Source organism: Citrus sinensis, chromosome 5, assembly GCF_022201045.2.
Source record: "Citrus sinensis cultivar Valencia sweet orange chromosome 5, DVS_A1.0, whole genome shotgun sequence".
Lineage (NCBI taxonomy): Eukaryota > Viridiplantae > Streptophyta > Magnoliopsida > Sapindales > Rutaceae > Citrus > Citrus sinensis.
The window spans coordinates 20,898,794-20,909,442 of record NC_068560.1 but is presented as its reverse complement, the minus strand read 5'-3'; the positions used below and the strand labels follow the sequence as shown (position 1 = coordinate 20,909,442).

The window sequence follows — 10,649 nt, the reverse complement described above, 5'->3', positions numbered from 1 at the left end:
GTGGACAGGGTTTAAATTAAGAGAATTTATTGTCGGTGAAAAATTTCAGGCTATTGTGGCTTTAATCAGTAAGGAGGAAAAGATTAAGAAAGTATGAAAGCTTAGCTTATAGGAAGCGCTAGCTAGCAGCTAAAGGAGAGCCGTTATTAATTATCATGCTGGAAAATGAGTAGCTCATGGGAAGAAATGACTAAGAAATATGAAGCAGTTCTACGTAATGATGATTTAAGTGTAATGGAGGTGCCATCATTGCCAAACCTAAAGCGTAAGCCAAGTTGGCATGAAGCTGGTGACCGTGACCACGACCAAGGCCAAATTAGCACAGATGACACCCAAGGCAAAAGTTGTAGCACTACGTATGGTTTTATATCTGTAAGAGAGATTGTAACATCTTTCAAATTTGTTTGGTTTGATATTCTGGACGAAAACGGTTTGCTGTTTATTGAGAAAACGACTAACCGTTTAAGTCCAGAGAGCATGTTTTTTGTTCTGGAATAAACGGCTCACCGTTTATAGTGAAAACGGCTTACCGTTTAAGTCCAGAGAGCATGTTTTATGTCCTAGAATAAACGGCTCACCGTTTATTGAGAAAACGGCTAACCGTTTATTTCCAGAAAGTTGTCAATTGGAAAACGGTTAGCAAGATTGAAAAGATTTCAATTGTAAATTGATGCATTTTCAAACCAAAAGAGTTTTTTCGAAGAAGTACCATTTCTAATGGTTGTATTCTTTCAAATAAACATCTTATTCATAAAAAGAAAGACATACAATAAGATAAAAAAAAATCAGATTTTGTAGGTTTCATATATGTTCTGGAAATACAATCTTATTTGCTAGAGATTGTATTCAGGATTTGATATATCTTGGGGGTAATTTGCCATTAATACTCTATAGCAAACCAAGATTGGAGAGGGCAAATAAAACCTTAAAGGAAAGTGTGCAAACACGTTTCAAATCCTAAGAAATATTCTTTGTTCTTTGCCTCCATATTCTTATAATTCACCAACAATCTTTAAGGTTTTATTTGTGCAAATGGAGGTTGAGAAGAGTTTGACATCATTTCTGAATCCTAGTGTCCATCTCGATCGTTTTGATGGAACTAATTTCACTCGTTGGAAGGGAAAATTGTTCTTTCTCCTTACTGTTCTTAAAGTGGCATATGTTCTTGATCCGAAATTGGAACCATTTCCAGAACCAAGAGAAGATGATACCGAAGTTGTTAAGGCTGCAAGGAAACGTCGTGAAGATGATGAATTGATATGCCGGGGTCACATACTCAATACGCTTTCTGACAGATTATATGATCTCTACAATTCTATGACTTCTCCGGTGGAAATTTGGAATGCTTTTGAATACAAATACAAAACGGAGAAAGAAGGTACTGACAAATTCCTTGTATCTAAATATTTTGAATTTATTATGGTAGACACAAAATCCATTCTTGATCAAATACATGAGTTACAAATTATTGTTGCTAAGCTTCGAGAGTTAAAAGTTGAAATTTCTGAATCATTTCAAGTTGGGGCTATTATTGCTAAATTGCCTCAAAGTTGGAATGATTATAGAAAGAAACTCCTTCATAGTAAAGAGAACATAACTTTAGAAGAATTGCAAAAACACTTGGTAATTGAAGAAGAGACTAGGTCTCGTGAATCCAAGGATAAGCATGATTCTACTAAAGTTAATGTTGTTGAAGCTAGTAAATTCTCAAAGAATTTTAAAGTCAAGAATGACAAGAAATTCAAGAAGTCCAGCACACAAAAGTTTTCTGGAAATTGTTTCTTTTGTGGTAAGAAAGGCCATCGCCAAAGTGATTGCAGATTCAAGAAGAAAAAGGAAGAAGTGAATTCCCATAAAGCTAATGTTATTGAAAACAAATCTGAAGAGATTTGTGCTATGGTTTCTGAAATGCAAATTGGCATGATTACTGAAACCAATATGGCTGAAACTAAGTCCTATGATTGGTGGCTCGATTCGGGTGCAACAATTCATGTTTGTAATGATAAGAAATTTTTCTTATCATACAAAGAAGAAACGGAAGGACAAATGGTTCTCATGGGGAACAATAATGCAGCCATAGTAGCAGGGAAAGGAGTAGTTGAGATCAACTTCACTTCTGGAAAGAAAGTCACATTGTATAATGTCTTTCATGTACCTTCCGTTAGGAAGAATCTTATTTCTGCTAGTTGTATGTGTAAGCATGGGCTTAAGATTGTGCTTGAGGGTAATACTTGTATTGTGTCAAAGAATAGATTATTTGTTGGGAAAGGGTATTCTTGTGATGGAATGTACAAACTCAGCATTAATAATAAAAATATCAACTTAGCTTATATTGTTGAGTCTTGTGATGTTTGGCATGCTAGATTAGCACATTTGAACTTTAGATCTTTGAAATACATGTCTAAGCATGGTTTGATTAATTGCAATGATGTTAAAGGTCATAAGTGTGAAATCTGCATCCAAGCTAAAATAACTAAGAAACCTTTTCCTAAAGCTGAACGAAATACTCAAATATTGGATTTGATACATACTGATATTTGTGAGTATAATGACATTTTAACAAGAGGAGGTAAGAGATACTTCATCATTTTTATTGATGATTGTTCTAGATACACTTATGTGTATTTACTTAGAACAAAAAGTGAAGCTTTTGATAAATTTAAAATTTTCAAAGCTGAAGTTGAGAACCAAAAAGATAAGAAAATCAAAATGGTTCGTAGTGATAGAGGTGGTGAATATTTCTCAATTGAATTTAATAATTATTGTGAGGAAGTTGGAATTATTCACCAAAGATCAGCTCCATTTACTCCTCAACAAAATGGTTTGGCTGAAAGGAAGAATAGGATCTTCACGGATATGATAAATTCCATGATCCTTAATGCAAAACTACCAAATAATTTGTGGGGGGAAGCATTACTCACTGCATGTCATATTCATAACAGAATTACATCTTTGAAAACACATATATCTCCTTATGAAATTTGGAAAGGAAGAAAACCAAACTTGATGTATTTAAGGGTCTGGGGTTGTTTAGCCTTTTATAAAATACATGACCCTAAGTCATCAAAGTTGAGTGCTAGAGGTATAAAAAGTGTTTTCGTAGGATATGCTGAAAATTCCAAGGCTTATATGTTGTTAGATTTAGATTCTAATGTGATTGTGGAATCTAGAGATGTTGAATTTATTGAGAATAAATTTCAACATGATTCTAATATTGAATCAGAATCAATTATTGATCAACCATGTGTTAATACTCCTGTTACCTCCACTAACAATAATAAAAGGAAAGAGTCTACGACATCTTTCGAACTAAGGAGGAGTCAACGTAAAAAGAAAGAAAAGAGTTTAGCTCCGGATTTTATTTCATCACAAGCACTACTCTTCTTGGTTGAAGGGGATAGAAAGAATGTACTTAACAAAGTACCATTGTTGTTAAATATTGAAAAAGATCCAAAGACATTTAGCGAGGCTATGTCTTCTAGAGACGCTTCTTTTTGGAGAGAGGCGGTAAATGATGAAATGGATTCGATAATGTCGAATCAAACATGGGTATTGGTTGATCTTCCTTCAGGATCTCAACCAATTAGCAGCAAATGGGTATTTAGAAGAAAGTACAATAATGATGGTTCTTTGCAAACTTTTAAGGCTAGATTAGTAGCCAAAGGGTTTAAGCAAAGAAATGGTATTGACTATTTCGATACATATGCTCCGGTAGCTAGGTTAACTTCTATAAGAGTGCTATTTGCAATTGCTTCATTGAACAATTTATATGTGCATCAAATGGATGTTAAAACAGCTTTTCTTAATGGTGATCTTGATGAAGAAATCTATATGGAACAACCTGAGGGATTTGTTTTGCCTGGAAATGAGAAAAAGGTATGCAAGTTAATCAAATCTCTTTATGGCTTAAAGCGAGCACCAAAACAATGGCATGAGAAGTTTGATTCGGTAATTTTATCACATGGTTTTAAGCATAACCATGCTGATAAATGTGTATATTTTAAATATACGAATGATTTTGGTGTGATTATATGCTTGTATGTTGATGACTTGCTTATCTTTGGAACAAATATGCAAGGAGTAGATGATACAAAGAAGTATTTAACTTCACAATTTAAGATGAAAGATCTTGGTGAAGTAGATACTATCTTAGGTATTAAAGTGAATAAACATAGTGGGGGTTACTCGTTGTGTCAATCTCATTATATAGAGAAAGTGCTTCTTAAATTTAATTATTTGAAATTTAAAGAAGCTAATACCCCATATGATTCTAGTATTAAATTACTAGAGAATTCAGGCCGAATAGTAGCTCAACTAGAATATGCTAGTGCAATTGGTAGCTTGATGTATGCTATGCATTGTACGAGGCCTGATATAGCATTTGCAGTTTGCAAAATGTCAAGATTCACGAGTAACCCTAGTGTTGAACACTGGAAAGCAATTGGTAGGATACTTGGTTATCTTAAAAGGACCGTTAATTTGGGTTTGTTTTATAATGATTATCCTGAAGTACTGGAAGGATATTCAGATGCTAGTTGGGTAACCAATACAAGAGACAATAAATCCACTTCTGGTTGGATTTTTACAATTGCTGGAGGAGCGGTTTCTTGGGCTTCAAAGAAACAAACGTGCATAACTCATTCAACAATGGAAAGTGAGTTTATAGCACTTGCATCTGCAGGCAAAGAAGCAGAATGACTGAGAAATTTGTTGTTTGATATAATGTTGTGGCCACAACCAATGCCATCTATTTCTTTGTACTGCGACAGTGAAGCTACACTGTCTAGAGCTTATAATAAAGTGTATAATGGAAAGTCTAGACATATTAGCTTAAGACATGAATATGTGAAACAATTAATAGCAGATGGTGTTATTAATATTGTTTATGTTAGGACTAATAAGAACCTAGCAGATCCTTTAACAAAAGGTCTTTCAAGAGACTTAGTTAAGGATACATCTTATGGAATGGGATTGAAACCTTTATATAATAAAGTCACCAACGACGGTAACCCAACTATGTAGTAGTTATACCGCTACTCCATAGTTAAATGGGTAATAACAAGTTGTTGTTATGTGACTGGTTTGACACCGAGTAATAAATAATCCCATTCGAGATATTCGGTGCAAATAGCTACGAGGTTGAGGTTGAGTATTTACTCTTAATGAAGTTCAAGTCTTTTAGTAGCTAAAGACATGATTTGAAACTTCACCTAAGTGAACATAAGAAATGGTGTCGTTTCTAACAAGGTCATGGTTTAATCTTGTAAATGTTCATGAATCCAAGATAGAGCACAAGGCCGGAATAGTGCTAACTATTGGAACACAACTTTGAAATCTGGGATAGCTTATATGTGATGTATCTCCGGTATTTACTTAAGAGACAAAGTTTAATGCTTAGCACACTATTGTCTTGTAAATGCTTTGAAATACACTCACTAATTAAAGGTTAAAATCGAAAGATACCTTTTGTATGTATAAGTTTATCATTAATAAATCTGAAAAATATTACAATCTAGTGGGGATTGTAAGAGAGATTGTAACATCTTTCAAGTTTGTTTGGTTTGATATTCTGGACGAAAACGGTTTGCCGTTTATTGAGAAAACGGTTAACCGTTTAAGTCCAGAGAGCATGTTTTTTGTTCTGGAATAAACGGCTCACCGTTTATGGTGAAAACGGCTTACCGTTTAAGTCTAGAGAGCATGTTTTATGTCCTAGAATAAACGGCTCACCGTTTATTGAGAAAACGGCTAACCGTTTATTTCCAGAAAGTTGTCAATTGGAAAACGGTTAGCAAGATTGAAAAGATTTCAATTGTAAATCGATGCATTTTCAAACCAAAAGAGTTTTTTCGAAGAAGTACCATTTCTAATGGTTGTATTCTTTCAAATAAACATCTTATTCATAAAAAGAAAGACATACAATAAGATAAAAAAAAAATCAGATTTTGTAGGTTTCATATATGTTCTGGAAATACAATCTTATTTGCTAGAGATTGTATTCAGGATTTGATATATCTTGGGGGTAATTTGCCATTAATACTCTATAGCAAACCAAGATTGGAGAGGGCAAATAAAACCTTAAAGGAAAGTGTGCAAACACGTCTCAAATCCTAAGAAATATTCTTTGTTCTTTGCCTCCATATTCTTATAATTCACCAACAATATCTTATTTGTAAGTAATGTCGATCGTGATTGCAAATTATTATTATCATTTTTTTTTGGGATATGGGTCACGATGATCATGTTGACTATAAGTTTGCCCCTAGGGGCCTGTCGAGTGGCTTTCAAGTTCGAGCAGCTATATTTGTTTGGTGACTAGATTTCGAAAATTTTGAGAAACTAGGGAAAAAAAATTGTTGATTATATATTTACTTTTGTGGTTTATGCAGTGGAGAAGCTGTTCAGAAGATAAAGGCCAAGGATGCAAGAGCGCGCATCACCAATGAGGTGAGTTTAAGAGGGTAAAAAAAATTATGTCAAAATACAAAGTGCAGTCAAATTATTTCGGGAGTCTGTTGAAAATACCAAACCTTTTGTGATGCAACTGGCGGGGTTACCTAATGGATATATTGTAACGAATTTAATGCAGATGAGAAAAGAAATTGGAATGGCCTTCAGGAATCTGCCGCCTGGAAAGAAGTGCAAGTACACACGCGTAGGCCAGGGAGCGGTGGCGCATGTTAAAGGGGAGAAACCGAAGTTTGTATCAAGGTGTGTGTCGGAGCGATTTGCGGTAGTGGTTGCCAACCTGACAGCGGAACAAAAAGCTGCTGCATGCTCTTTGGGATTTGGTAAACTTATTGAGTTAAATTGTGGTCGGTTGAAAAAAAAATTATGTGATTGGTTAGTAGACAGGGTTGATATTGCAAGGTCGACTTTATTAGTTCATGGAAAAGATTGGAGCTTAGTCCACAGAGTTTTGGGTATGTAATGGGGATCTCAGACCGAGGAATGCATGTGGAATTAAATGGGGACAAGAAAGAAGTTTCCGGATATTTAGATAGGTTTGATGCAACATCTAATGGTATAAACATTAAGAAATTGGCTGAAATGTTAGGCGAGTCAAAGCAAGCAGATGATGAATTCAAAGTCATATTCACACTATTTACACTTCATTCAATGCTCTGTCCGACTGGTGGAGTGAATATATGCTCGTCCTTCCTATTGTCGATCAAGGATGTTAACACAATCAGGTACAGGAATTGGGCAACCTTCTGCTTTGGTAGGCTTATGCAAGGAATAATGAGATACAAGCAAGAGAAACTTGCACATATAGGAGGATGTTTACTGTATCTGCAGGTAAGGTCGAATGAATGAGTCAGCCCTTTTGCTTTGCTATTGAATTTTGATGTATTTATTTAATTTCTTAAGAACTTGTATGAGGTGGCTCAATTATATCCAATGGCATAGCGTAACGATTGATGCATATTCGCGCAGATCTTGTACATAAATTCTGTAGCGTATTGGAAAGTACAAAGAGACTCATCGATGTGTCCTGTTGCTTTATGGAATGCAAAGGAGATCCAAAGATTTATGAAGTGGTTGGAGAAGTAAGGAGGCATTGGGACGGACAAGGTATGTGAATGCTATGGCTTAATTTAGGTTGGTATATATATGGTAGTGGCTTAAAATAGTTGAGGTGATTAGTGCAAAACAAGGAGGAGCCTCTCTTGGCGTAAAAGCGACCAGACTTTTCTTTTTCTTTCTTTCTTTTTTTTCCTAATCATTTGATTGTCCTAAAAATCTCTTGAGTTTCTAAAATTTAAAAACACTAGCTTTTGGCTTTCTTTACGCTTTTTCTCTCTCTTAAAAATAAGAGTTTTTGTAAAAAATAAAAATAAAACAGAGTTTATCATTTAGGTTAAAATAATTTCTCTCATCTCCCATTTGTTAATTTCTTTTATAAAGCCTTTGCTTAATTTGTGTACGTTTTGCTTTTAGCTTTCTAATACATTATTGCATAATCTGAGAATTACATTTTCCTTATCTGTAAAATGTCTTGAGAAAAATGGGCAAACTAGTGTATTGATTTTGAGGAATTACAACTAAATTTTAACGTCATCTATGGAAAACATGACTTAATTCTAAGACTTGTTACTTGCTACGATCATTCACAATGATTACTATATGTTTTATTTCATTTTGTATTTATTTTGGTTAATTTCGAATTACCTTTCATGAATTGACTATCTTCAAATTATTCTCTTATTTTTTTAAAATTTTAATTTACCCCCCATTTTTATCAAGAATACAAAAAAGGACAAAAAAAATTCATCAACACACCACCATTTTTCCCCTATCTTTTGAACCAAAATGGGTATAACTTGATATTTTCAAAAGTAAGGGGATGATTTAAAATAGTCAATTCATAAGAGGATAATATGAAATTTATCTTTTTGAGTTTTTCGTTTTCTTTGATCTAATAATTAACCTTTAAGTGTAAGCTAGCTAGTATCTAAACTAGCACTATAATCAATAATTAAAGTCTTCAAAATTATTTTAGCAAATTGATGGGTTTTGTTTGGGAGTTGGTCCTTGAAATGCTAAAATTATTCTTTAAAACCAACTTGTTTATCATATAATCATTTTTATTTTGCTTTACTTCTTGTTAAAAATAAGTTGAGTCGTATAACATTTGGTACTAGCTAGAGTTGGACAACAGATCAGGGAACAATCCCAGCGATGAAGTCACATACATAAAATGGCTGAATTTATGATTCCTAAATAAAAGGAATTTTCCAAAAGGAATTTTTTATGCAAGATAGATGAAATATCAAGAGTATGTGGGATAAAAGAAGTCATGCATCCATCAAGCACTTAAATTAGTTATGAAAAATACAGTACTCAACGACGAGAATACTTTAGTTTCAAAATGGTCTACCTTGAGGACAAGGTATTTTTAAGACAATGATATCCTTAAGAGAGAGAATGATGCGATCATTCACAATAATTTCTAGATAGTTTATTTTCATTTGTATTTAACTATTTATCCTTTTCGCTATTATATTTATACCTTATCCCGTATTTTACTCTTATTCTTCAGTTGTAACTAGTTACTATTTAAACAAGCACTATCAGCAATAAGTTTCTACATAACTATTTTAAAAGTTAGGTAAGTTGTATTTGGGAGGTGTTGGTTCCTCGAAATGCCAGTAAAAACCTCGAATCAAACTGCAAAACATGCCTTACTTTGAGACAAATTCTTTAAGGAAGGAGTATTAGTTGTGCAATAATAATAAAAATCTAGCTTTGTAACATGTAGAGAAGATGAGTAGTAGGTTTCAGACTTTCAGGATATATATTGTTAGGAAATTGAGCTTCTTCCCAAGATCTCTCCAAGCAACCTGTCAAAGTAAATCTTATGTTGTGTGATTGGTATATTCTCCATTTAATTTTTCTTATTAATTTGTTACTTGACAAATTGCTTGGAGAGATACTGGGAAGAAGCTCAATTTCCTAACAGTGGTATCAGAGCCATTGATTGAAGTTTTGGTGTCGAGGCATTGTTCACGTAAACGATACTATTCACATATACGGTACTTATTGGTGTATAAATACTAATGCTATTGGTGTCAATGTGCAAGTGTACACAACAAATTATAAAGTGATGAGTATTCAAGATCGTCTCCATAGGGATTGATGTTATTAGACTTGCTACAACAATCTTAACAGTGTAGATTTTGTGTCTAAATTAAGATAAACAATTGATGAAACTAATTTACTAATTAAAATAAAAACACAATAAATAAAATGCAACAAAGTAGATTGTCACGTCAAACTCAAGATAAAAACAATGAGAATATAGAGTAGTTAAGTGAATAAACTCTCTTAATGGTCTTAACTATTTTCTAATAGTTGGTTCGGTTGCTGTAGTATTTGCTACAGCACTGGGCAGAATCCTTATTTATCCTCAGCCGTCGCATATTGGATATCTTATATCTATATGTAACCTAACAGTGATCAGTTGTTATGCCAACATAAGATATATCATTAAACGCTTAGGTTCTATTTACCCTACAAGGTGAATCCTTATGTCTAGTTCATCACTAATCTTAAATCAAGTATGGCCCTTTTAGGACTCAAGTAAAACTCAATCTGGGAAACTCAATTTAAGATCAAGTATTGTTATGATATGTTCCACTAAGATAGACCCATTTGCGGCTCTTCATTAGCTAGTATCATTAAATGGGCGATCAACTGAAATAACGAATAAAATAAATACTATCAAAATAAACTACTACAGCAAACATGCAACAATACATATTTCTAGTCAATAAACTATCAAGATTGTTTATCACTCAACTACAAATAAATTTAGTTCATGGTTTGTAAAAGAAAAATAAAGAACAAAGTTTCAGCCATGAAACACATCTCCATAAATAAATAGAAAACGAGAAAACAAGAGAAGAATAAGAATAATTGAGCTCCCAATTGATTTCTGTAATTTTTCCTCTTGTGTAGCCTGTTTTTCTTTTGTTTCTTTGTGTTTTTCTCCTTGGGTGACGGCTCCCTTTAATCTTTATGATGTGTGCTTCTTTTATAGTTGAAAATTAGGGTAAATGGAAACCTAGGGCGCGCATAAGTCAGATTAAGAAACTGCAGATCGTAATTTTGTAAGTATCCCGCACGAAATTTTCTTTGTCGTTGTT

General features: G+C 33.6%; 1 protein-coding gene across 1 annotated transcript; it reads left to right on the top strand.

The window, feature by feature from the left end:
• Nucleotides 1-60: 60 nt before the first annotated feature.
• LOC127902549 (uncharacterized) lies at nucleotides 61-8,949 on the top strand. The gene is made up of 5 exons (XM_052441952.1): nucleotides 61-356; nucleotides 6,390-6,447; nucleotides 6,590-7,299; nucleotides 7,438-7,575; nucleotides 8,646-8,949. Exons 1-3 carry the CDS (start codon nucleotides 166-168, stop codon nucleotides 6,929-6,931), a joined length of 591 nt encoding a protein of 196 aa, XP_052297912.1. The 5' UTR covers nucleotides 61-165; the 3' UTR covers nucleotides 6,932-7,299; nucleotides 7,438-7,575; nucleotides 8,646-8,949.
• Nucleotides 8,950-10,649: the final 1,700 nt, after the last annotated feature.

Bases quoted from the DNA above. Each gene is read 5' to 3' on its own strand.
- LOC127902549 (XM_052441952.1), top strand. From the start codon at position 166: ATGAGTAGCTCATGGGAAGAAATGACTAAGAAATATGAAGCAGTTCTA. The intron at 357-6,389 runs GTATGGTTTTAT...TGGTTTATGCAG, and splicing joins GGCAAAAGTTGTAGCACTAC to TGGAGAAGCTGTTCAGAAGA. The intron at 6,448-6,589 runs GTGAGTTTAAGA...AATTTAATGCAG, and splicing joins GAGCGCGCATCACCAATGAG to ATGAGAAAAGAAATTGGAAT.